The 27926-nt window shown below is 25.3% G+C and overlaps 1 protein-coding gene across 1 annotated transcript in view; it reads right to left on the reverse strand.

Moving 5' to 3' along the window:
* Positions 1–20779, reverse strand: part of LOC145833421 (GATOR2 complex protein MIOS-like) — a 33119-nt gene extending 12340 nt beyond the window's left edge. The window contains exons 1-14 of the mRNA XM_082940600.1: positions 20776–20779; positions 16179–16384; positions 15285–15520; positions 14999–15100; positions 11710–11887; positions 8537–8674; positions 8089–8202; positions 2258–2419; positions 1872–1979; positions 1715–1784; positions 1067–1327; positions 852–954; positions 550–770; positions 31–272 (exon numbers count right to left, since the gene is read on the reverse strand). Of these exons, the coding sequence (XP_082796726.1) occupies positions 31–272; positions 550–770; positions 852–954; positions 1067–1327; positions 1715–1784; positions 1872–1979; positions 2258–2419; positions 8089–8202; positions 8537–8674; positions 11710–11887; positions 14999–15100; positions 15285–15520; positions 16179–16384; positions 20776–20779 (2145 nt within the window). The remainder of the gene's footprint in view (positions 1–30; positions 273–549; positions 771–851; positions 955–1066; positions 1328–1714; positions 1785–1871; positions 1980–2257; positions 2420–8088; positions 8203–8536; positions 8675–11709; positions 11888–14998; positions 15101–15284; positions 15521–16178; positions 16385–20775) is intronic.
* Positions 20780–27926: the final 7147 nt, after the last annotated feature.

Raw genomic sequence — 27926 nt, forward strand, 5'->3', positions numbered from 1 at the left:
AAAACTTTTATTTTTTTACTAATAACAAACTTGATCAAACAGCAATTCGTGGTATCTCTTCATTGAGTTTTTTGAGTCGTGACAAACAGTAGAAACGGGAGGCCGGGCACATTTCAAAAGGAACCAGAATGCTCTCTTCATGTATGGATCGTCTTTTCCAAGTCTTTCTGCAACATTTTCACATGTTCGAACCCACATTTCACTTGATTCCGGCCCTTGAAACCCACTCATTGCCATAGCAACTGTCGACCAATCATAGCCGAGTTTTGAGTCTAAGAATAAAAATAAAAGTTTACTTTAAAACGCTACAAAAGTAAACTTATAAAGTTAAAACTATACCAATAAAAAGTTTAAATTTCAATACTTTATTTGATTGGTTTTATAACTATATAAAGGTTAATCTACAACACGACTTAGAGAACTAATATCACTTTTATATTTGTAAGAAGTAATACATATTAATAGTTTTCCCAATTTAAATTATGGATGTACTAGAAAAAACTTAGACAGCCAACATTATAAAATTAATTAAAATTCTTACCAACTAACTTGATTCGTTAAGTGATTTCTTTTTCAGTAACTTTACTGCGAAGTCTAGATCGTACTGCCAAACGCAGATAGCACACAATCTGCTGATTGTAACATCACACTCAACATTTGAGGTTCGTAGATTGTTTACAATTGCATCAGATGACAGGGGATTATAACTTATATGTAAGTTTTGCTTGCTGTCTGGACAAATCCACCCACACATGCGTAGTAAGAAATTTCTGGGCAAGTAAAACAAATAAGTAAATTATGTTATAACAATATTTGTTTAAAATTTTTGAGCTTATTAAAAGTTTGTTAACCTTTCAGGGTTTGTGTACAAAGAGCCAGAGAATTTAGATACTCCTTTCCACTGAACTTGTTGTACGGTTTCAATTGATTCGCGCACATTTTGTTGTTTTTTTGCTATTTGTTTTTATAAGATTAAATATACGTTAAAAACACTAAAACGATTAAACTGAATTGAATTCTGCTAAGCTTTAGTTTTGTTAATATACAATCATTAAAAAAAACTTACATCCTTCCAACACAGTCACAATTCCGTCAAGAAAATGAGCCGAGTGGTCACCTTGCTGCCAAACATCCGTGTTTTGCACTGGCTTTTTAGCGTTGAAACTTCGTCTTCCCTGGCTGCTGTGATGATTTTTAGAGAGTGGCTGCTTCGAAGTCAAGCCAATGTAATGAGAAGTCATGTATAGGAGGTGCATCCATCTCCAAACACTGTTTAATTTATTGTCGGCTTCCTCTAAAGACAATTGGACGTTTCCGATAGTGTTACCTAAATGTTTATTACTTTCTTGATTCATGACTTTGCTGAAAATAATTTATGTTGAAAAAATATATTTTACCAAATACTAAACTACTTTTATAGTTTTATGTTTTAATATGTTATGTTTCTTCTCACCAAAAATGGCAAAGCTAGAAAGGTTAACTGTTTATTTGAAATAGTTTAAAATAAAGTTCTTTCAGTACATGTTTTGTAACTTTTATAATATCATAAAGTTTTAAAAAACGCTTAGAATTTATTGTTTTAAAAGTCAGTAAAAAAAAGGACAAAAAATTAAACTAGATAATAAGTTAATCGATAAATTCCTCTAAACTAATTTATAATTCAAAACAACTACTACAATAAAATTACTGCTTAAAAAATGATCAAAAATCTAACTTAAAGGTAGCAATCCATAGTTTCCAGATTTGCATCTCTTTTTCATTAAATTTTCATAATATGTTATTCCCTGAAGTTACAAAATTAAAGTAGGATCATAATAAGTAGTTGCATAAAAGTTATAAAATGAACTAAATTAAGACATCATAAACTGTACCTCTTCCTTTCTAGAAACTGGAAAAGTCGTAACTATATTATTTTGAAAAATTCCGACTGAGTCGAAATCCTGGAGACTTGCAAGAGTTCTTTCAGGTACCGAAGCTACCTATGAATTGTATTTTAGGTAATTGAGAGTTCTAACTAATAACAAAATAAAAATATCACTTTTAATTAGTAATGCACAACTTGTAGTAAGAAATTTTTTTTCATATAATTAATTTCATGTGCATTTTAACTTATGCTTTATCATATTACTATAATAAACTAATTGAAGATCTTATCTGTTCAACAGAACAGTGAAACAATTGTTTCAATAAAAAACGTAGTGTTCTAAAAATATGTATATTGTGCAATAATTAGAAAAATAAAAAAAATTTTACTCACCTTAAAAGTACCCTCATCACTAGCTACTAACAGCATATTGTTTGACATAGGAAGCCAGGATAAGGTGCTTGTAGACTCACCATCAAATAATGATGATGTTTTGATAGTTTTTTTGAACAAATTGCAAGGGGAGTCTCGCGACTCTCCATTGTTGTAATTTATCTGGAGTGAGAAGTATAAACTATTCAGCATAAAAAAAAAACTATTTTGAATTACTTATAAGTTTTGAAAAATAGATAATGATTTAAAAGTAACTAATACACCTAGTACTAGAATCAGCTTTTAAACAGATAGATGGATTAATGTATATATATTTTTATTCATTCTAAATTAAACTGTCAAAAAGCTTTGGACTGCAACAATTTTCTCATACTAAGCAAATTATGTTTTTCTAAAATTAAAGTTACTAAGCTTTAGTTTTAGTAAAATAAGGGTGTCCGACTTTTTTTTTTATAAAATTTAACATTGGTAGTTATATCAAATATAGACTATAAACTATATAAGTCATTATTTAGAGGATATAACTTTTTTTTAGTTTTTAAGATATAGACGCTTTTGTAAAAAGTTTTCAATAGAAACGTATGGACCGTAACTTTTTCATCGCCAATTTTCTTGGAAATTATAAATTGACTAAAAATATATACCTTCCTTCTTTTTTTGAGCTAAAGACCTCAAGCTTTCAGGAAACATTCCTTACAACGCCTAAAAGACTTTGAGTGATGGGATTTAAAAAACCAAAAATTTTAGATTAAAAAAAAAGTTTTTTTTTCATAAAAATTTTATTTTTAAATCAAAAAAAATTGTGCATTGAATGGGTTTAAATAGAAGTCATTGAATTACTGTGAAAAATTGAAGAATATTAGTTTAAAAATGAAGATAGATCTTTAGTAAATTAATCTTTTTTTTGCGTTTTTGATTTATGCCTTCCATTAGGAACCTTGAGCTCACCGACTTTGACCACTTATATCTCAGAAGTTACTTTGAATTTTGTTAAGCGGTTAAAAGCGTTGATAGCTCAGATTAACTCTACAAAATAAGATCAACATGTAAAATCAAAGTGGACCCTCCTTCTACGGTCTTGACAAACAACAATTTTATAAAATTTTGAAACATGCTTGCTAATGTATGTAAAAAGAGTTATTTTGTAAATTGCCTTTTTAGAAACTAAAAAACAGGCGTATTTAAATTAAACGTTAAATATTTTTATGTTCTAACTTATTGTAAATGCTTCGTAAAGATAAAATTGTATGAAACAAAAAATTCAGTGTTTTTTTTTTTAATTAAATTAACTATCTTTTATAGAAAAATTTATTATCTTAAATTAAAATATTTAATCATCCCATAAAAGGATTTTTAGATACAGCCATCAACATTATAATTTCATGGTGAAAATGAGTATAAATAACGCAACTTTCTAGATACAACTCTAAACCTCAATGACGACGAACATAAACCATACCGTAAAGAAAAATCAGATGTTAAATATATCAACAAAATATCTAACCACCTAACAATTATTAAAAAAATCTCCTAGAGATGATTGAAAAAAGGATTAACAAACTCTCCAAAAGTGAAAACATATTTAAAAACTCTGTACACACATACCAAATGCTCTAAATGATTCAAATTTTAAACACATACTAAAATACTCAGAAAATAAAAACCTTCAAACTAAAACTAAAAGAAACCGACCACAAAAAATCATCTACTTCAACCCACCCTTCTGCCAATCCGTTAAAACAAATTTAGGAAAAGTATTCTTTCAACTCATCGATAAACATTTTAAAAACAATGAAGTACTCAACAAAATTATAAACAAAAATAATTGTAAAATTTCATACAGCCGTATGAATAATATCAAAGTTATAATACAAAAACATAATTAAAAAACCCTTAATAATATTTCCAATAAAGAAAAAACAAAATCAATAACACCCCTACTTGTAATTGCCGATCTAAAAACTCCTGTCCTTTGAACAACAAATGCCTTATTAAAATTGCTATTTACAAAGCCACCGTAATATCAAACAAGGAAACAAAAGAATACATTGGGAGCACTGCTAATATTTTTAAAAGCAGATGGTATAACCATAACCACAGTTTTAACACTTACAAAGAAATCAACACCAAACTAGCTAAATACATCTAGGTTTTAAAAAACAACAATATTAAGTATAACATCAAATGGAGTATCATCGACCATATCGGGAAGGTAAGAAAAATTCACAGCATATGCAGCACTTGCAGCCTAGAAAAACTAGAGAAAGCCAGAGCCAATAAAAGAAACAATTTAAACAATTGTCCACACTTAAAAAAACTTCAATTTAAGACTTAAAGCGCTTGATTACTAGTTTTGCATGTCATTTCATTTTATTTACTGAAATTCATTTTCGTTTATAAGTACAAAAGGTTTTTAGTTCTACTTAAATAAATTAAAAAACTTCAGCTTTAAACTGCAAAAACTAAATTATATCATTAACTGAGTTCAAAGTATACATAAGTTACGTCATTATGTTAGAAACGATGTTATTCAAAAAAAATTTCAATGCACTTTTAAATTAGTTCAATTTAATCGAAGCTAACTAGTAGTTTATCAAGTTATAAATTTAATTTAAATCTCTTTGTTCATGGAAATATGTAAGTGATTTAGTTTATTTATTCACTTTAAGCTGATTGTATTTTTTAATCTAGTAGTTTTATGTTCAATACCTAAGTTAAAGTTTTCAATTTGTTTAGTAATTCTAGTATATACAACTTTCATGTTTAAGACTCTAAACTTTCTAAATATCATAAGTTACAATTTATAATCTACCTCAGGGTTGCCACTCGTTTTTTCAAAATTTTTTCCAGGTTTTTCAAATTTCTTCCAAGTTTTTAATATTACACATTTTTGGATCTCTTTTAGTTTAAAGTTAAATCTAAGGTAAGAAACTCTGTAAAATAGTATAAAAAGATTGAAAATGTACTGTAAAGCTACTTAAAACGTGTTTTTTAATAAAAAATTTTTTGGTGATGATGTAACGATACGTTATTTTATTCCAATTTTCTATTTTTTAATTGGAAACACTTTGTTGTTCGGAAAGCTAAATTTGAAATTGTTGCTATGACAATAGTCTTCAGTCAAGTAAAAGAGTATTGTAAGCTTGGACATTGTTAGAGTGAGTGGTCTGAGTTCTGAGGAAAGAATTGAAGTGAAGTTTATTGTCTTCCAACAGAATCAACTTTTCCTGAGTGCTAGTGACTAATTTTATTGACTTTTTTTTATAAGCAAGATTGTTTATAAATAAACTTAAATTGTTTTTAGACAAATTTAAGTATTTTCTTGAATTTTGTTAACATTGTATAAAATTTTATAACAATTTATAAAATTTTATTGATTTTTTTCATACCTGAGTTTTTATTGTAATTTTTTTGTCTAATTTTAACTACCTTGTTCATTTTAAGTTTTTTATATTTTGTTACAAATTGGTTTACTATTAAGTTTTTAGTATATAAATTTATTTCAACTATTTTGTATTTTATATTATTAAAAAATTTTTATTAAAGTAAAATTAAACTATGTCACGGGTCAGTCCAAACCCAGAGTGTCTTCCAGACACTAGGATTCAAACTCGGGCTAAGAGTGCTCGCATTCAGAGCCAAAGACCTCTTAGCCATGAGTCCACCATTGACCCTCCTACCCTCCTAAACAAACCCTTGGAAGTTGGCATGCCAACCTCCCCTGGTTTCAATGACAAATTTTTTCTATCTATATGATAAATTTTTTGAGTCAAACAGAAATTTTTCTACTGAACGTGTTAAAATTCTTAAAAATTCCAGGTTTTTTAATTTTTTTTCAAAATTTCTTATATTACAGGTTTTTCCTAAATTGTCAAATTCCAGGTTTTTCCAGGATTCCAGGTAAAGTGGACACCCTGTTACCTGTTTTGTTTTACTTTTTAGTATCTTCCATGTTTTGTTTAACTTTTATTTTTCAGATTTTAAATTGTAACTGAAGATCCCTTAAAGGGTGAAACTGAGTTTTACAAATAAAATTTGATTATTTAGTGTTGTATAAATAACCCTAAACATGATTTTCAGAACATTTTTTTTATTCAAAACTATTCAAAATCTACTAAGCATTTACATATACTAAAAAATCGAAATAAACGTATTACATGGTTGCCACAGATCAAGCTGAGAAAAATTTCCTGACTTTTTACCAAAATTTTCCCGACTTTTATAAATCTAACTCTTAATTCAAACTTATTATAAAATACATAATCGAACACTTGAAAATATATAAAGCTTTCAATCTAATTTTAATACAGGTTAAAACCACAGTTTTTTGGGTGCACGGCTATTCAAATTCGGACAATTCAAATTCTTAAAAAGAAATTTAAACAGCCACAAATAAAAAAGTAATGTATATTTGTCAAATATAAAAAATACATATGTAAGTCATATTAATATCTACAAGCCATTTTTTTCTTTTTGCAAAACATTAAATATTTTTAGAGATATGGCTTAAATAAGGTAAAAAACATAGTTATTTTTAGTAATTTTAAAATATCTTGAAAAGTATATTAGATTTAAAAAAAAAAGAAAAAAGTGGTTTGTAGATATTAATAAGATCTACATATCTAATTTTTATTTTCCTCAAATTTATATTACTTGTTGAGATATAGTCATTTAAATATTTTTTTAAGAATTTGAATTGTCAGAATTTGAGTTGTCCGAATTTGAATTGTCATGTAACCCAGTTTTTTTTTGCTGAATTTAATCATTAAACTTCCATTACATCACTTGAACCATCTGTGTATGCTTGATGTATTTGCAATAAACAGCTCTATCAGCAAAATACTTGTATTATTACCTTATAAACACAGCTTGTCTAAAAAAAGACACAATTTTTAGAATTTCAAGGCATAAAAGTATCTAAATAAACGAAACGGCATATAAGGAACTTTTACAATTAAAACCTTAAATTAATAACGAACTATACACATCAGTTTGTTACATAAAATACTAAACTAACTGCTTAATTATAAAGAACTCAACTATTTACTTAGACATAAAATACTTTGATTCTAAAATTATGCTAGATAAACTTTTGTGTATATATCACAGTTTCACTATGGAAGTGTCCTTGCTACAGATCATCAATACTAAAAAGCTTACAAAATCTGCTTGTTTAAGTAGGGTACTTGTTTAATATGTTAATAGAAAAATTTTGCAGTTTTATAAGAGATACTTTACTAATTTTTACCAGATGAAGGCATTGGAAATTAGATAATTTTTTAAATTTCTAGGAAAATTTTGGAATTTTTTCTGACTTTAAAGGATTTTTAATTAATTTTTACCATTTGAAGGCTTTGGAAAATAAGGAATTTTGTAAATTTAAACTGACAAAACTGACTTTTTATTTTAATTTTATGAAATTTCCTGACTTTTTTTCAAAACCCCCCATTTTTTCCTGACTTTTGTCATTTTTAAAAATTTTTCCTGACTTTTCCTGATTTCCTGACCATGTGGCAACCCTGGTATTATATGTTTCAGTTTTTAACTATACAATTTAATAAAAAAATCTACAGGCATTAGCATGAACCAAAACTATGTTGAATTGCTGTTACTTAAAGCCATTTAACACTAGTTCTGGATTTTTTTATTTAGTTGGAAGTATTTTCATAATGAAATTTAGAGCTATATTAAAATCTTACATTTTAAAATGAATTTTTTTTCCTATTTATGGTTAACAGCCTAAAACTTCTAAAAACTTAAGACAAAAAATTTTACAAACATAAAAATAAAAAAGCATCGATAATATTTATATTTTATATAAATCTACGTACCTGTCTTCTTACGTCATAAACATGAGTTTGGTTATGAAGTAAATTCGTTGATACTTCATCAGCTCTTAAGGACTGAACAACAAGTTGGCCCTGCTCGTTTGGTGACCAATCAATCTGTTAGATTTTCAAAATTACATAGTAGTAATTATTTTTAACTAATAAATATGTTTTTAATTTTTAAACTGTTTTATCTAATAAATAAAAATACAACAAGTTGAAAAAAAAGTATTAAATATTTCAAAAACCTTATGGGAGTTATATATTCTAGAACTTTTGAAAAACAAATTGATTACAAAGTTACCTTACATCACATAAAATTGATACCAATGAAATAAACTAATATGAAAAACCTAATTGCTTTTAATATCTGGATTTTCGTATAAAGCTTAAGCATTGTATTAGCCACACTTTTAATAAATCCTTATTTTTTAAGTAATACAATATAAACTTTTTTGATAGTCCCAGAAGATAAAATATTTAGAAGTGAGCTTGAAAGATTTCTTGCATCCCAAATTACAACAGTCTGACCATGATAACTCGCAATCCGCGTTTCACAACAAGGGTCTATGCAAATTCCATAAGTGGCCTAAAAAAATCAAACAACTTACTTTGATATACACAACACATTTAAATAAAAAACTTTAAGCTTGTTTATAATTACTTATAAGTAAAATCTCAAAAACAAAAATATATGTTTGCATCAATATATAACATTTCGGCTTACTTTTGTAATGTTAGGCTATTATTCAAAAAGGTACAAAATAGTTATATATTTCTAAGAACACTAAAACTAATAGATATGACGCAATAATAGATAGAATTTGTTGTTTTTGAAGACAGACTTTATGTCTGGAGAGTGGAATGATAGGGCTTGAGAGTCACATGATATGTTTTGAGAGTAACATGATATGGCTTCAGAGAACTTGTTGTAACCTATTGTTGACCGCTATCTTGTAAATGCTGTTAATCTCTCTTGATTTTCTTTAATTGCAAGCTTACATTTCTAATTTGTTTAATAATAAAATTTGGTAAAAATGTTGTTTATAATATATTAGTGATTTATTTAGTATATTAGTGGTAGTTTAAGTTCTCTGTATTTATATATAATTATTTAGAATTATTAGATCCTGTTAAATGTTCATATTATTATTAGTATTTGTTATTATTATTGATTCCCATTAATGATATTCATATTCCCTATATTCATCATATATTGATATGCATATTTGATATTTATAATTGATATTTTTATATTTTATATATTGTTTATATATACAGTAGACTACCGCTTAAGTACGCAAATTGAACCCGACCAAAAAGTGCGTACTTAGCACGGGTAGTGCGTACTTTTTGGCGACATAGTATAAAATGAAATTTAGTTATTTTTCTTCTTTCTTACAACTAGCCACCATATACTTAAACCAAATAAACAAGTCTTTTTATTTTAAATAACATTTAACACATAATTCTAATCTGCAAAATTTGTTAATAGATTTTGAAATGATTTATTTTTTCTATTAAAGTTTCTACATAATTAATACATACATTTAATATAGAAAGTCAATGTCAGTCAATGATATAAAAAGAATATTAAGCCAAATTTTTCATATTTTGTTTTGTTAGAGGGAAAGTACCAAACTACATTCTGTTTACCAAACATTTTCAAAACATCAACATTTATATTAAATTATGACTTAACTATGTTGTATTTGTAGGTTTTTTTTAACAGTGTCATCTAGATTTATTTATTTTATGGCATTACAGCTCAAATATCATCATTCTTTTCACTTTTCTGCGACCACTACATAAGTAGTTAGTTTATTAACATTTAATAACAGGACTGTCACAATCTCAGGCCACTTAGACTACTCGGAATTACTCACCCCAGTTTAAAAGTTTATCTAAATTTGATATTAATATATAAACAATTTATAAAAAAAATATAACAAAATTAGAATTTTTTTATCTTTCTGGATAAATGCGTACTTAAGGCGGGGTGCGTACCAAAAAAATTGCGTACTTAAGCGGTAGTCTACTGTATTGATTGGATATGAGTGTGAGACGCATAAGTTACTCAAAGGCAGTATCTGTTCCGTCGGGGCTGCCAGGCCCCTTGAGCGGACACTTTTATTTTACTGTTCTAAAGATTTTTTTATTTAAAGTGTTTTTAAATACTTCATTTCAAAACTTATTAAAGCTGGTAGGTGTCATTTGCACGATTGTTTAATTTACACAATTTGTTTTTTTTTTTTTGCACGATATATGTTTTAGAAAGTACTTAAGAATTGATTTTTTTTAAAGAAAACAATTTTTTTTGGAGGAAAACTAAATTTCTGCTGTAAACTTATAAATGATTTTTTGGAAGCTAAAATAGGGGTGTGCAATTTTTCAAGCCGGTGGGCTAGATTTAATGGAAAAAATTTTGTGGGCAGGACTTAATCAAGTGGTAAACAAGGCAGATCAACTGGTCAATTTGATACATTCAGTCAACGCGGAATATCAGTCAATTAAGAACATCCAGTAGTTAATATGGAAGGCGTTATAAAGAACAAAAACCTTCTAAACATGAAATAATTGATGACAGCTTCTTGTTAGGATGCTATATATACTACCAGCATTAGTCCTAACTTTGCTTACAGACACACCAGTCATGTTATAAAAAAAGGAAAGCAAAAGTATTTTGCAGCTTGCCTTACATGTGATATTTGCTGAAAAGAATGCAGATATTGTAAACTATTGGAATTACATCAAAAGTGCTGCAAGATAGCTTATCAAATGAGCTTGAGGAGAGATGTGTTGGTAGAAGAAAGGAATTAGTAAGCAACATATAAAACAGAAAATACGATTGGGATGTAAAGGAGCGCAAAAAGACCATCTCCTACCTGAAAAGACAGAATCCTTGGGTAAAGATGTCTTGGACATGTCCCCTGTATTATATCTAGAAGCACGATCATGTGACGCACTTGAAGTAGAAAACTAAAAAAAAAAAAGAAAATGTTCAACAAAACTCTTCTTACAAAGACTGCATTACTGTTGCGAAAGGTAGACCTAAGAAATACATTACAAATGCAAGATTTGCAAAGTGTTTGCAGAGAAGAAATTGTTGGAAAACCACAAGAGAAGGCACACCAGAGAAGGACTTTTTGACCATTTTAGGTATAGCAGTTTGTAAACAGGGTAACAATCTAAAGCATCAACTTAATAAGTAGTTTTTAAAGTATCATAAACTTTTTGTAAGTATACATATGGTTACTTTAAAATATTCATATTTTTTGTGTTGATATATATCACAGAATATTTTCAAATAAATTAATTAAATGAGTTTTTTATCTATTAGTAAAATTTCACACCATATCTGGTTAAATTGCAACCTCTTTAAAATTTTTTTTTGTTTTTTGTAGATTAAAATATATAGACTAATTTAAAACACTGCTTTACTCTAACTAAATTTATTGCTTATCTACTACATATTAAAAACTAGTTTTAAACATAAAATGTTCCTTTTTAAATCTTCCTTAAGAATAAGGTTAACAAATATTTTTAAATATACATCTAGTTTAAGTCAATTAAAATTCTAAACAAACTAGAAAAAAACTGACTCATATTTATTTAACAACTTACATTGTTAGCTATTGATGTGTTTACGGGAGTACTCCTATTATCTTTTAGATCGAAAATTTTGACACCTTTTTTCCCAAGGCCTGCCATGAGTGTTTGGTGATGAAGCCAGGCAAGTGAGTTTACGGTGTCACATTGCAGATCATGAATAGGTTTGTTGGCAATTGCTTTCCAACCTTTTCTTTTGAAAAAAAAGTTTTTATAACAAAATGTTTATTTCACACTTTCAAATGAATTTTTAAACAACTACACGCGTCATGTTGAAACTACAGACGAGTACTTTAAAACAAGTAAAATCACTTAAAGCAAATTTCATTAAAATAACTAACTTTGAGAAATATAACCATAAAAGGGATTACATGGTCAACTTAAAACACATATTTTGAAAATATAGTAAAAAATAAAATCAATTACATTTCATTTTATGATTATCTACAGCTTTTCAGTAGTAGCAATAATGTAATAGTAAATTAAACATTTTTTTCCATTTTAAAGTTTTAATTAGTTTATTGTTCAAAGTTTACAACTTTACTATAATCATATCTATGTAATTACAATATATCAGATACTGTTAGAGACATAATCAATTTAACCAAAAATTCAAAATACTCTTAAAATACTGTTAGGTGCATAGAGGGAGGGGTTCACCTTGATTTTTATAAGTTGAATTTATATTGTAGAATTTAATCTGAGCTATAAGGCGTTTTTGACCGCGTAACAAAATTTAAAGTAATTTTCAAGATATAAGCAATCAATGTTTGTGACCTCAATAGGTTCCTTATAGAAGGTGCTAACCAAAAACCAAAAAAAAAAGACTATTTCACTAAAAATCTATCTTCTCCTTCATTTTTTTATCAATCTATTTAAAATTTTCACAGTAAATCCATAACTAATATTCAAATAAATGTAATGGAGGAATTCATTTAATTCAAAAAAAAACGAATCTTTATTCAAAAAACCAATTATTATTTTTTTAATAAATTTAATATTTACTAATATTTTTTAAAACGTAACATTCCTAGTCTTTTAAGGGCATAGGGGGTCCACCTTGATTTTTACAAGTTGATCTTATTTTATAGAGTTTTATCCAAGCTTTCAGACATTTTAAACTGTTTGAAAAATTCAAAGTATTTTTTGAGATATGAGCAGTCAAAGTTGGTGACCTCAATAGGTTCCTAATGGAAGGCAAAAACTAAAAACGCGAAAAAAAACCATTTAACTAAAAATCTATCTCCTCCCTATTTTTTAAGCAATTTTCTTCAAATTTTCACTGAAAGTGTATTATTAAATTTTAAAAAGATTGAAAGTAGGAATTTTTTCAATTTTGAAAAATAATTTTTTTATTTTAGAAAAATCACCTATTCTTTTTGTTTTTTTTATCAAATTTTTTTATTTTTTAATATCTTTAAAATTCCAACGTTCAAAGTCTTTTAAACTATATAAGGAACGTATCCTGAAAATTTGAGGTCTCTATCTCAAAAAATGAAGGAGAAGATAAGTTTTTAGTGATTTATTAAATATCTGAGAAAATTGAACACCGAAAACTTGCGGTCCATACGTTTGTATCGGAAACTTTTTATAAAAATTACAATATCTCAAATGTTAAATAATATTTTTTAATTCTATAAAAACTGGCTTGTAGTTTGTACTTTAAGCTATCATATAAGATCTAATGTTATTTTTAGTAAAAAAACATTATTTGACAAGGAATATTAATACACATAGTTCCCACTAAATTATAAAAAATAGTGTTGGAAAACAAAAATTTAGTGAAATTATTTGAAAAAATATCTTTATGCTAAAACCCCTTTTAATTAAGACATATTTTTATCTAAACCTGTTTTTTATTTTATTTTTTAACAGTCTTAAAAGTTCATCAAACCTAGCATGGTCACAAACACATACAAATCATAGTCTAAGAAATTTTTTTATGAGAAAGATATTTACTTAATAATCTATTGTAAACAGAAGTTTCTTTTAGTTATTTACTGTGCCAGATTTTAAAGAGTTGATTAATAACAGACTTAAGCTTCTGTTTTATCTTATTGTTTCAGATACACCTGGTAGAGGTTTAAGTTAATATCATTGTACTTTATTTAACATAAATTTTAAGTTTACTTTTACATAATAAAGTTGGTTTTTAGACAGCTGTTGTGAACATTCTACATATTTTATTGTATACAAAATATATATATATAATAGATGCAGTTTAATATTTTATTTTTTGCTTGAAAAGGTCGCAATCTCTTGCCACCAAAACTGGTCTTGAATAAAATATATAATTTGCATAAATCTATTTAGTATACAAAATAAAAAGTATTTGAAATCTACAGGACAGTGTTTAAAATTGAGTGCAGGAGCAACATTCTATTAGTCAATATGATGGACCTTCATAATGCTTTTAAAGGGCTGATTTTTTTTTATTCAATCAAAAAAAAAAAGAAAGTTGAAACTACTGCAATCTAATGAACAATGGAGATAAAATGTTTAAAATGCAGAATCGATTATATAGTTACAAAAATAAAGTTTACTGGAGCAAACTTTTAGACTCTATAAAGTACGTTTCAAAACCTTTGTTTAAAGGTTAGAACAGGGTTCCCACAAAAATTTCCAAAAAAAAAAGAATTTTAAATGTTACAAACATATTTTTAAGGTGAATAAACCTAAATATGTCATTAACCGTTTAAAAGCAGTCTTAATAATAAATTTACAAAAGTTCAAGGGTTTTTGAGCTCTAATTTTAGTTAAATAAGCAAAATTTAGATAAATTGTATTAAATATCAAAAAGGAAAAATTTTTATCCACTAGGTGGAGCCATAGTGTCAGTTTGTAACCAAGATTGCAAAAATTATTATTCAAAAATAGTAATTAAACATTAGTTACGTGTTTTTTTCACTCGCATTGTGGCTGTTTTGGTTTTCAGTTTTCAATCACTAAGCAAAGCAACATAACTTATAGGGATTTCTAGAGATTTTCACATATTTTTCTATTTTTTTTAGGGGTTTATAAGGATTTTTCAGAATATTGCAAATTTATAGGGATTTATAGGGAAGTGGGATCCCCGTAGAGAAGATCACTTAGACATTAATTCAGAGATATCTGTTATTTTTAAAAAAACTTAAATTATCCAGAGAAATTCATTGTAATGGAAACCCTAAATCTAAAACAATTTTTTAACTAAAATAAAGTTTTAAACAGAAAAGTATGTTCAAAATTTAAGAAAAATCCTAATTCATGTTTGCTTTTCGAATACTATAAAAAAATTCCAAACAAAACAACTAATAGTAAATACCTATCACTTTGCATATCCGTTTGGTTTCTATCTTTTGATGCTTCCTCATCAAATATCATTTCAGTAAAATTTACATCATAAACGTTTAACGCACATGGATACCTTTGAAATGTGTTAAAGTAAAATAAATAAATTTAAGCAAAAGCTTCTTTTATAAAATACTTACAAAACATATATTAAAAAATATTTCTTTTTTTTTTTACATAATTGAGCAACTTTTATCTTTTTAATTAGTAGACTTCATAAGCAACTTATTTTTTTTACTAGCTTCTTTAAATAAAAAAACCTTATACTCTTATCAGGTTTTTCAAACCCAACTGCAAGCAGATTTGTGTACTCTCTTGACCATTGCATACTTGAACATGGCCTGTTATGTTTTGGAAGTCGATCTTTTCCTATTTGAGACTTTAATTTGAAAAAATCAGACTTGTCATCTGAAATGTTTTTTAATAAAACTCTTCCATCTGAAAGACCCAAACTAACAATACTATTTGGATTTGAATTGTATCTCCAATCTAAACACTAGAATTTAAAAAGTTATTAAAAATGTTAAAATTCAAGTTAACATAATTTAATCATATATTTGGACAAAGCATGATTATAAATGTTAAATTTAAAAGTTAGTTTTTTCTTTTGTTAAAAACTAAAATTCAATTGCTTTTCACCCCTTTTAAAAATTTAAATGTAGCTTTTGAGATATAGAGGACTAAAATTGAATAGTTTAATAAAAATGCATTTAGAGAGTGCAAAATAAAACAGCAGAAAAATACTGCTTCATCTGAAATCTACTTTTTAAAGAATTTGTGAATTAATTAATTTAATCTATTTTTAATAAATACAAAAAAATTGAAATATGCTTATTGAAAAAAGCCCAAGTTTATAATATTATTATAAAACACTAACAACCAAAATCTGAAAAATCAACACTGTTAACCAAACTTGAATTTTATGAATGATAGTGAAAAAAGTTAATATCTAGAATAAAAAAAACATAAATTACAAGTAAAAAAAACTAAGGTTATAAAAAGCCAGCATGAAATCAGCAAAAATATCCGAAATAGCTTGAAATTTGCAATAGTATAAAATTTTAAAGTACTTCAACAAATGTTGATGACACAAGATTGATAAGAACAATAAATTCTAACAATTTTTAGTAAAAATTGAGTAAAATTTAACTTACTTTTACACTAGCTTCAAAAGAAAGAGTTTCAAATGGGATTAAACTTTTTAAAGTTTTGTTGTATTCTTCTAGAGAATATTGAATGGGCTTTAGCTTGTAGAATTTTATATCAGTGTCTAAACAAGCAAAAATATCTTGCTTTGTACGATTAAATGACAACTGCATAAGAGACTTTGCTACTTTGTAATTGAGTATGCAATTATTACCTACAAATTAAGTAAGATTAAAAACTTTAACTAAAGTATACAAAAAAAAATATTATGTGTTCAAATTAATTTACAAATAATTATTTTTAAGAGAGGAAGGTAAGTATGATGTATTTTCAATAAAATAACTATGTACTTTATTTTGTACTAAATATTTAACTTTACATTATTTTTTTTAATGTTTAAAATATTTTAACAGCTGTTTTTATCTTAATCCAATTGTAACAAAATTTGACAAGATGTTCTCAGGATTTACAAAGACTTTTACAACTAATTAGTAAGTTGTAGTACTAAAATGAATTTTATAGTTTTAAATTAAAGAAAAAACAGTATATATTACAAAAAGTTTTTATAAAAAGAATCTAAATGGTTAGCTTTATCATACTTTGATGTGACAATGTAATTACTGTGATTAATTATTGAAAGTTTTATTTTAGACTTACTTTTGTCAGTTTTGAGAAATTATACTGTTCAGAAAAAAGCTTTTAACCCCCTGGTGGTATCAAAATTCAAAGAACAAAATCCCCTTAAATGTTTCTAACATTCTCTAATGAGGAAGCCTTATCTCATAGCTTATTAGTTGCAGGTTTTTGAATGCACTCTAGATTTTCAACTCCGACTTAAGAAACCTCGTCAATAACATTAAAACATTGTAAAATAAATTTGTGAATTCAAAAAAAACTACTAAACTTAACTATTTTAATTTATAAAAGTACTAAAAATAAAAACAATATTATGTATATAAAATATTTATTAAAAATACAAAACAACTAACAAGTTAATCACATCAGCTTTGTTGTTTAATACTATTTTGAAGTTTACCAAATGAGCGCCTTAAAGAGTTTTTGACAATTTAATGTGATATCCTGTTTAAGAACTCTGTGCTAAGTGTGTTTAATAAAGGATATAATTGAAATTTTGTTTAAAGTAATATTAATAAACTGGACTAAAAATAAAATTATAATAAGAAATGAAATTTGGTTCAAATGTTGATGAAACAAGAGTGTCACTGGCAAATTGTAAGTAATTAAATTGTATTAAAAAATTATTATAACTAGGAGTTATACCAGGGGCGTTTTTTAACTCGTTTTCTGTTTCCTAAGCGACCCTTAAAATTTGAATAAACATGATAAAGAAGCGATTGAATATAGTTTTATCTTAAAATATTTTACGAAAACTTAGTACCTTTTTAAATATCTTACGAAAACTTGGTATCTTTTTAAATATTACTTGCAACTTAACAAGAGTATGCTTTTCATTATTTTTTTTAAACCCAAAGGCTTATAGCCTTTCGAATCTACTTGATTATTTATCAAAAGTTAAATGAATTGTAAAACAGTTTTAAAGATAGATATAAAGACTTAAACTAATAATTACGTAGTGGTTCAAAACTATTAAAAATGCTAGTAAAACAAAATTAATAACAATAATTCAATTAATATATCATAAGTAGGGCTATCTTTCTATTTCTAGATACTTGCGTAATTAGTTTTGGTTTTTCTTTTTCAATGAGTATCAATTCTATCCTCTATTAAAATCATCTCAGACACACCTTTAAGGACTTTAAAATTATCATCGATATTGGTATAAATTTAGACATTGCATACAATATTGTTTACATTTTGATAAAGAATCAAGTAGATTCGAAAGGCTTTAAGTTTAATAAATTAAAAAAAAAAAGTATTTTTGTTAAGTTATAAGTGGTATTTAAATAAACAAAATTCCTTCCGACAATAAAGTAATATATTTTTGTTTTTTGATAAAAAATAAATATTAAACTTTAGCATACGACCAACAATAACAACATTCGAGACCACCTACAACCGGTTTCGTCCTTATTAGGACTCATCATGCAGGCATAGTTGCGAGAATTCGCTTAGATATCTTACCAAGGAGTTTTGTTGTAATCTAACGGGGTTTTCACTAATATTTACTGAGTCAGCAAAATATAAAAGCTTTTTCTCTTAGTTTTTTATTATTAGAATTTTATTTTTGAATAAGTTTTAATATGTTTGGGTAGGTTGGGTTAGGGATAAGGGTATACATTTTTTAAAAATGCTTTGCTGACTCAGCAAACATTAGGGAAACTCCGTTAGACTACAATCGGAATTCAAATCTTTAAGAAGCGGGGATAAATACAAAATACTGAAGCAACCGTTTGTGGGTAAAGTAAAAAAAACAAAAAAAAGATTATAGTAATAAAAAAAAAGCATTATTCACATTTTCAAAAGAAATACGTCAAAAATTGTATTAAAATTTAATAGTGACAAAAATTTCACAATTTGAACATGGAAACTTTTTAAAATTTAGCTAATTTGTTTGTGTAAAAGTTTTTTAACTTAGTTTACAACTCAAATATTTCATTTTTAACTTTGTATTTTTACAAATTGGTATTCATTACGTAATAATACATTTTTTATTGAACCACAAATAGAAGCGCTCAAAAAGTTTGGTCCAAGGATCTGGAGCACGAAAAAAACCTTTCGGTAATCGAGCTATACACCAGAACAGTTTAACGTCAAGTCCAGGACATAGGTCGTAGGTTGTCTCGGATACTGCTAATGATGGTCGAGTGGTAAAGTTCATTATTTATTATTTTTAACTTTCTTTTCATCTTTTTTCATCAAGTTGTAAAATAAATCTTTACGTCTGCTTTTAGTTTCTTTCCAATAATATAATTTGTTTTTGATTTAGAATAAATTTTTAGTCAAATTATTTTAATTGAAACTGTTTGAATAAGTAATTTACTTACATATCATTGAGTATGTTTTTCTATTATTAAAACAAGTTATTCATGTTAGCTTCACAATGTAAGACAAAATTTTACACTGTCAATAAAAACAGTAATTAAGTTTATATTTAAATTATTTTACATAAAATTAAAAAACTAAATTACTTATAAGATTTTGCATTCTGTTTTGCTGATATTTTTGTATGGTTTAAAGTTTAAAGATTTTTATTTACCTAAAATGTTTTATTATTCTTTACCAATCTAAAATTTGTTATTATATGTTGATTATTGAAGGATAAAAAAATGTGCTCAAAAAGTTTGGTCTAAGGACCTAGTGTACGAAAAAACCATTTGGTTGTCGAGTCGTGTACCACATACTTTTACAGTTATTTACGAGCTAAAAAATTAAATTTTGTAATCTGAAATTTTAAACCGTACGAAATAAAACAATCAATTAAATGAAAAATCAAAAAGAAAATTTAACAAAAATTAACTAAGTTATGTGTTTACTTAAGAAAATTTATTCATAGTGTACTAAAAAACTTGTCTTATAAAATAAAAATGAAAAAAAGTCCATGTCTAAAACTTTTAAAAATAAAAATAGAAATAGAGTATATGTTTAGACTTAAAAAAATAACTTAACTTTAATTAATTTATGAAATGAAATTAACAATACTAATAGCAGTCATGAAAATAGTTGAAAAATAGGTTTTTAAAGAAGATAAAATTATAAAAAGCTGAATCACTTTTACGTTGAATTTCATCAATATTATATGCTAAAGGTTAAAATTGTAAATTTTACAATAATTGATTTAAATACTTGAATAAATTTTTATTTGAATAGATAAATGAAAAAATTATATGACACTTATTACTTTATAAAGAATTGAATTAAACCATAAACTCAATTTAATTTTTATAAAAAGTAATTTAACAATAAGTACTGAAATATTTATACGCTATGCCTTTACTGAAAAAAAAAACACTAACAATGCATAATAATAACAACAAAAAAAAATTTTATACTAAATTAAATTTAATTAATTTTTTATACTTTTCAAAGCCCAAAAATGTCATTTTAAAGAAGAGATTAATATTTGCATACACAAAACAATCTTTTTAGGTTTTTTCAGAAAATAAGATTAATTTATTATAAGTAAAGTTAAGACAATAATCTCAGATTATCATTTATTTATATCCTAAACTCTCTGTTAAAATGTACATCTATCACTTTATTTTTATATGGGCATACTAAAGAAATGTATTTTTATATGAGAAGAAGTTTTTTGATATTCTGAAGTTAGTTCAAAATATTAATCTTAATAAACAGTCTAAAGAATAGCCAGATAGAAAATGCTGCAATTTAGACTGAACCACTATTATTGTTACAAAACAAACAAAATTTTTAACTATTCGGGTATTAGATGACAATTATTATTAACTCCTTAAACAAATGTAAATAAATAAGTAGCAATGATCACTTATGGCCTTGATATTCACTATTTAAGAAATAACTTTTAAGTTCATGCTAGAACTTTCCAAAATAACTTAGTTAATTAAGAAAAGTTATTAAAAGTTGTTAAAAGATACTAAAGAAAATAATGTTATTTTGAAAAAAAATAAAAACTGTGCAATCCCAATTAAAAACGTCTAGACATACCCATGTGTTATACTTTAGAGAAAACCTTAACTAACAGTATAATGTTAAAAGAATCTCGTTTTAGGCCTTCCGGGCATATTGATTGTCTAACAAATAAATTTTATTATTTATATTCTTTTTAATGGGGCTTTAGTAGATTATATCGTATTAAAGAAAAGTTAATTTATAAGTTAAGATACTTTAACTAGTTAAATAGTACAATATAAATTCTCAAAAATGTTTATTAGAATTTTGATCACATTTCAAAGTTCAAACTATTTAAAGCAATAAAAATAAAACTTAAATGTAATTAAAAAAAAACAAAAGATTAAATATATTTGGTTTCATAAACATTCAAATTTTGTAAAAAGTTTTAGTAGCTTTATCTCAAAAGTAGTATATATTAAAAAAGAAGTAAGAAGAAGGTTTTTTCTGGTAAATCTTGTCTACCGAATAGAAAAAAATTCCGTCCTTTGTTTAGAACTTTAAGTAAATTTTTCTAATGAAAACACTTTTTTAAATTTTCTTAAAAGATTATAGTTGAAATAGTTCCTTTATTCCTAAACTTTGTTCTTAATTTTTACATTAAATACAAATTAATATGCTTTAAAGTTCGTAGGTCTAACTTAAAGTAAAATATAAAAGAATAGGATAATACAGAATGGCATTTGAATGCAGATTCATATATCACGTTAAAGTGTAATTAAATATAAAAGCTTCTAATTATTTATATAAACGATTAATGCGTAATGAAAGTATTTTGGTAGATTAAAAAGTGTGCACCTAAAAATAGTTTCTTAAAAAAGTTATGAAAAATAAATGTATACCTTTAATAGAAAAGCACAAGTTTAATGTTTTTTAATGATATTATATTTTTCTAACTTTATTTACAATTAATAATTTTAATAACCCAGTTTTTATAAAAGCTGTATTAAATTAAGATAATAACGCTTTTAAAAAGGCTAAAAGGAAAATTTAGCTACAGAAAAACTTTACAATAAAAAATGTGCAAATCAAACTTGCCATAAAATCTTATAAAGTGAATTATAAACTAGTTTATTTTAGAACATAAAAGTACTAATGATTCAGAACTGAAAAAAGGGGCACGTGTTAAAATCAAGTTTAACTATCTTAAAGCTTATCTAAGTATTTCCAATCAACTTGTTATATATTTATTTTAAATTATTTTTGTATTTTTTACCAAAAGAAGAAGCAAATTACAATAAGATAGTATTAATTAGACTTAAAATCAAGCTTTTAAGCTATCTTTTAAAACACAATCGTTGTATAGTTTGAATAAATTACTTGTTTAATCGCAATTTAATGAATGTGTTTTGATAATTTAGTTAGTATTATAAGGATATTTTTGTACATATATTGACAATTAGATTTGATCTTGCGACGTTCAACTCAGATAGTTTTCATGCCTACATTAGACCCGCTATGCCATCAGGTCACATTTTAATTATTACAGCTATAAATAAAATTATTTTGATTTTTTTTAACTCTTTTTTTTTATTAATTAATTAACTAATTAATTAAAATGGGATGAAGGTAGTCTTCCTCTTTTGATTTTAAAGACCGGACAGGATTGAATTTTAGATAAACATAAATAAAAATGGTAAGAACCATTAAAAAAATCAGTCACAGTCTTTTACAACCACTTAGAATAGATCTTTCGTTTATTAAAAAACAAACATTTTCAATTCTGTAGAAAACAAAAAAATATACTAGCAACTAGAGAAAAAAAAAGTTTTCAGTTTCTCAAATTGAAAAATTATATCAAATTTTACTGACTAATCTCAAATATAAGTGTTCCATTAATTTTAAAGTAATAGTATGAAATTCAGTATTTTAATAATATGGTAGTTTTTAGTTTTATTTTAAATTTTGCTAAAAATATTTAATTTACGGTACTTAATTTTTTTCTCTAGTTGCTAGTATATTTTTTTGTTTTCTACAGAATTGAAAATGTTTGTTTTTTAATAAACGAAAGATCTATTCTAAGTGGTTGTAAAAGACTGTGACTGATTTTTTTAATGGTTCTTACCATTTTTATTTATCTTTTTTTTTATAGAAAATTAACTTAAGTTATCAGTTAAAGCAGTGGTTCTTAACCTTTTCAAAACCTGTGCTAAGTAAGTTTCTATTTACGTAGTTCTTATTGCTTTTATTGTCAGCAGTTAAATTGCCTTGGAAACTTATAATGTTATCACTTATCAGACTCTCTTTTGAAAAAGATGTTGCTTTTACAGCGTATATCAGTGTGGACATTCAGACCTGGTAAAAGAAAATAATGAATATCACCAGGTCTTTTCGTACACCAGGTCATAGGACCAAGTATTTGAGCACTTTTTTTTCGTTCAATAAACAATAACTATTCCTTGAATCGTCCATACTTTTATTATAATAAAACTCTATATACATTTTTTTATTCTACTTAAAAATAGTTTTCTATTAGCTTTTAGTTATAAAAAATTTTATTTTAATTTTATGTTTAGCTTAATTTTATTTTATTTAAGTAAAGTTTTAAGTTAACACGTAATTGATTTTTAAACAGGTAATATACGATAAAATAATTTTTTTTTAAATATTTTTTTATTTTAGAAATGTTTTTAAATATTTTTGTAAAATTACTTTTATCTTAATTTAAAAAAATTCAACCGTGCAGAACTAAAAGTGACGACTTGCGCAAAAATGACACTTGTGAAAAATTGACGTCATGCAAACAGAATACTTTGTGCAAAGTGCAGTCATAAAAAAAGGTTGAATCCTAAAATAATGTTATATGTTCGAAAATTCAAACTTATAAGTGTATAATTAGGTAAATTTAGTACAGTTTTTAAAACGAATTGAATTTAATTAATATATGCGTCAAAAAAAATTATCTGAATTAAGAGCTTTCTTTAAAAAAGTTTTAAAATATTTATACCTTTAAGTTTGTCTAAATGGAATTAAAAACTATGTGAAATTGGAATTTTAAGCCAAGTATCAGCAAAACATTAACAAAACTCAAAGTCACTGAAAATTACTTAATCTAATTTGTAAAACTTAAACGGATATAATAATCTCTTTTAAAAATTTTATGGTATACATTTGTTGTAGATCACATCTTTTAAAGACTGACAGAGCATTTGTAAGTCATTGTAAGGCACTTTGTTTTGTTATTAAGACTAGTCTTTGTTGATTTTATTTTATAGACAGTTTAATTAAAAGTTTTGTAGATACGGTTAGTGTTAGCTTATAGACTCCGAGTATATGAGTATGAAGGTTTAAAGTTTACCATATAACACTAAAAAATTAATTTAAAGTAAAAGCTATAAACTGTTTATAACTTTTTTTCATTGACGAAATGAAGTAGACTTCATAACATTTTTTTCTTGTTTAAAACTTTACTCTTGTCGTTGTATATTTCACTAACGAACATAAACAACTTTTTTTTGTTATTTTAGATCCGTTTTAGTTAGAAAACTTTGATAAATAATTATTTAGCGTTGATTTACTGCATTGACAAATGTTTAGTCTATGAGCCCGTTTTAACACGAAAGAAGTCTGTTTTGATAAAACTCAGTTCAACTTATGGAGAGTACAACGATCAGATTTTTATTGTTTGTTAGCCTTCTAAAAATGTTTGAAGTAATTTTTTAGTGATCATGATCTTTATTTATTTCTACTTTAATTATTTATTTCACTTAAATTTTTCTTAAAATTTTCTTAACAAAGTCAATTTAAGTATTTATTATAAACTAATAAATACGGTTATTGATAGTTTTTGTTATCATACATGTTTGAAATTATTTATACAACTTCAGACAATTGCTAAGTTTCACTGCTGAACGGATTATTAAATTGCGACTCTTAATCAAAAATAACTTTATATGATATTACACAAATTAAGACATATTTTTTTAATGTTTTTCTTATATATAAAACGCTGCGCTACATTTTAAACTTATTTGAAAGATAAACTTTGAACAAACTTTTCTACATATTGGAATTCTAATAATACTTTCTGGGTTAATTATGGTAGTAAAAGTATTTTAAGTTTGTTAAAGTATTACAATAAAAATATAGTTTTATGCTAAGCAATTAAATATTTTGTTTTTAGGTTTAAATTGATACATTATTGAAAGTATTAATGTTTCACTGCAATAATACATTTGGCTTATTTCTTTTTCTATGTAAAATCTAAAAACCACCTTTAACATAGTATTTTAAACTTTATTTAACAACTAGAGTTTAAGTTAACATTTTATTTTTTAAATTATACTTCTAAAACTAAAATTTCTATTTTTTCAGTAACATTTTATAGTTTAATTTGTTAGAGCTTTACGTTTGTATTACAACTATTTGATTACTATTGTTATTAACTTTTTTGAAATTTTGATATAATGCAGTTAAAAAACAAAAACTCAAATATTTTAGTTCACGAGCTTATTCATAGAATGGTGTTTCACTCAGTTAATAAGTATAATTTAAAAATAGATTCCGTTTTGATTAAATTAAGAAAATAAAAACAAGCATTTTTAGTTGTCCTGGACATGACATCAAACTGTATCCTGGTGTATAACTCGAAAACCGAAAGGTTTTTTCGTAAACTAGGACCTTGGACCAAATTTTTGAGCGCTTTTTGTTCATTCAATAAACAAAATATATATAAAGAAATAAGGCTTAGCTTAACTGTATTTAAACAAATGCTAGAAAACTAACAAGAACTGGTAAAAAGCTTAAAGCTAATATGAATGTAACTATAAAAGAAACTTGAAAAAAACCATATAAAACAAAAACTCTATAAAACGTCAACATACAAAATAAAACTAAAATGGTGTTATATATAATTTAGATTTTAGTTCATAAATTTTAACACAGAACTTCAAACATTTTGGTTTTAAATTATTTAAGTACTGGTAAAAGTCTTTAAACTTTACCTTATCTTAAAATATTATGGTAAGTAGAATTTATAATTGTATAATGGCTAGATAGATTTTTAAACTAACAAATCTTCTAGTTAAAACATCTAAACTTTTCACAATTCAGTTTAAAAATTTACTATAAAATTAAAACTAAAGCTATTTCTCTGTAAACCATATTTAAAACTAAATTAATTTTATCGTATTAAAAAAACAGAATATTTTTTTAACTCACAGTGTAAATTTAATGTTAAAATTTTAGTAACTAGTGTTGAAATAACAGAATAAAATAAGGTAAAAGTATGCTTTTAGTTAGTTTGAAATTTTGACAGATTTTATTTTTTAGTTTATTTTATAGTCAAGGAGTAAGGAAATCAAGAGGAAAACAAACGATTAATATTCTGTATATACAAATTTTAAACATTTCACTAACAATCATTTTAAGTGTCTTTTATTTTGCTTCTATAATTTTCTTTTATAGTTGAAGCTTTTCTAAATCCGAAACATCTACTTTAACTTTTCAAGTAACTTTAAAAATGAAGCTGTTGCTTTGGTAACTATCACCGCTCGACGCCCATTCAACGCTCGGTGTAAATCAAATTCTTATCGATTCTTTTCCCACTGGACACTTTCATTGGCTTACGAGTCACGTGACATCAATATAACCAAAGTGAATATTGTTGACTTTTTCGTTACTTAGAAAACAAAGTGCAAATCTGTTTTAAAAAGTAGTTAAAAAAGGATTTAACTGTTATTAACCAAAAATAATACTACCTTTTAAGGATTAGCATTGAATTTATTTAATTTTAGTATAAAGTTTTAAGTTTAAACATTAAAATAGCCAATGATTTCTTATGTAAATAATGCATATTTTGAAAAACTTAAACAGCTGTAAATATCATTTACTTTAAAGATTAGCTACAACTATCAGACATTTTTGTATTTAGTTTTTATTATCTTTTTAAGCTTAGGCTATAGTTTTTGGTTAGTTAAACCTAGTTGAAAAAACAACATACATAACAAATTCATGCAAAATTTAAACTTATTATTGCCAAAAAAAAACTGTAATTATTATACGCACTTAATGATATAGTATATAGAGCTTTAAGAATATTGTTTTACGTTAAACAGTTTTTTAAAGTCTATATACTTTGGAACTACTATAAAAACTTACTTTAAAGAATAATATATAGATAAGCAACAATTTTTTATAGGAATAAGCAAACTAAACAGGTAGGAGACATCCAATCGTAATATGATCAAATCAAAGTAGGAATTACTTAAATTCAACATTGGGTAAAATCAATATTTTCACAAATAAAACTTTGTATTGATTTCCCGCCCACCGCTACGCAGTCCGCCTTCCAGCTTCAATTTTTTTGCTCCTTCTGCATCGTAAAATGAATTTAAAACGACCGTTTTCCCCTTATTGACGACAAATTGCTTAACTATGTCTTTTTTTTTTCTTTCACTTTTTTTTTGTTTTCACACGCAGCCGAAAATCTAGACGAACTTGGAAGACAATAATAGTTTTTTCCGATGTTAATTTAAAAAATAATAGTTTGAAAGAGTTTATCAATTATGTTTTTTTTTCGAATAGATCGTTTAAGAATTAAATTTTGAGTGAGTAGAAAATATATTACAATACTTAATGTTATATTTAAGCTGTTTGTTTTTGTTAAATTGAATAATTAATTAACTAAGTTTAGTTAGCTATATACATTTATAATAAAAACTATATATACTTAAGAAAAAAAACAGAAGCTGTTTTCGTTTTTTGGAGCTTTAACTAGAATTAGTATACTAAGTTCAAAAATAATTATTTGAAGCTTCGAAAATATCGGAAGTAAGTAAACTTCAAAAACAAGCTTAGATTTTTTTTAATTAGAATCTTTAAATCGTGTAGTTATTTCCTTAAATAATAAACAATATTGAGAGAAAGAAAAGTATACAGTGTAATAAATTAAAATTAAGCAAATCAGTTAATTTGAATTTTATTCGTTATAGTTTGCTTAATTTATGTGACATATCTTGATTACTTTTTTCCATATAAGACCATAAAATAATATAACAATAGCATTTTTGTTGATACGAGTTAGATAGTTTTGCCTTTTAGTTAAGATTTCTCTTTGAATTTATATTTTAATGTTTTACTTACCGTTCGTATTTCTAAGAACAACAAAGGATACATATATACTTTATAACACTAGATACATTAATTAAGATTAAAATAGTTTTTTTCCAATAAAAATTTATAATATC

The sequence above is a fragment of the Thalia democratica genome, chromosome 4 (genome assembly GCF_965202585.1).
Source record: "Thalia democratica chromosome 4, ktThaDemo2.hap1.1, whole genome shotgun sequence".
NCBI lineage: Eukaryota > Metazoa > Chordata > Thaliacea > Salpida > Salpidae > Thalia > Thalia democratica.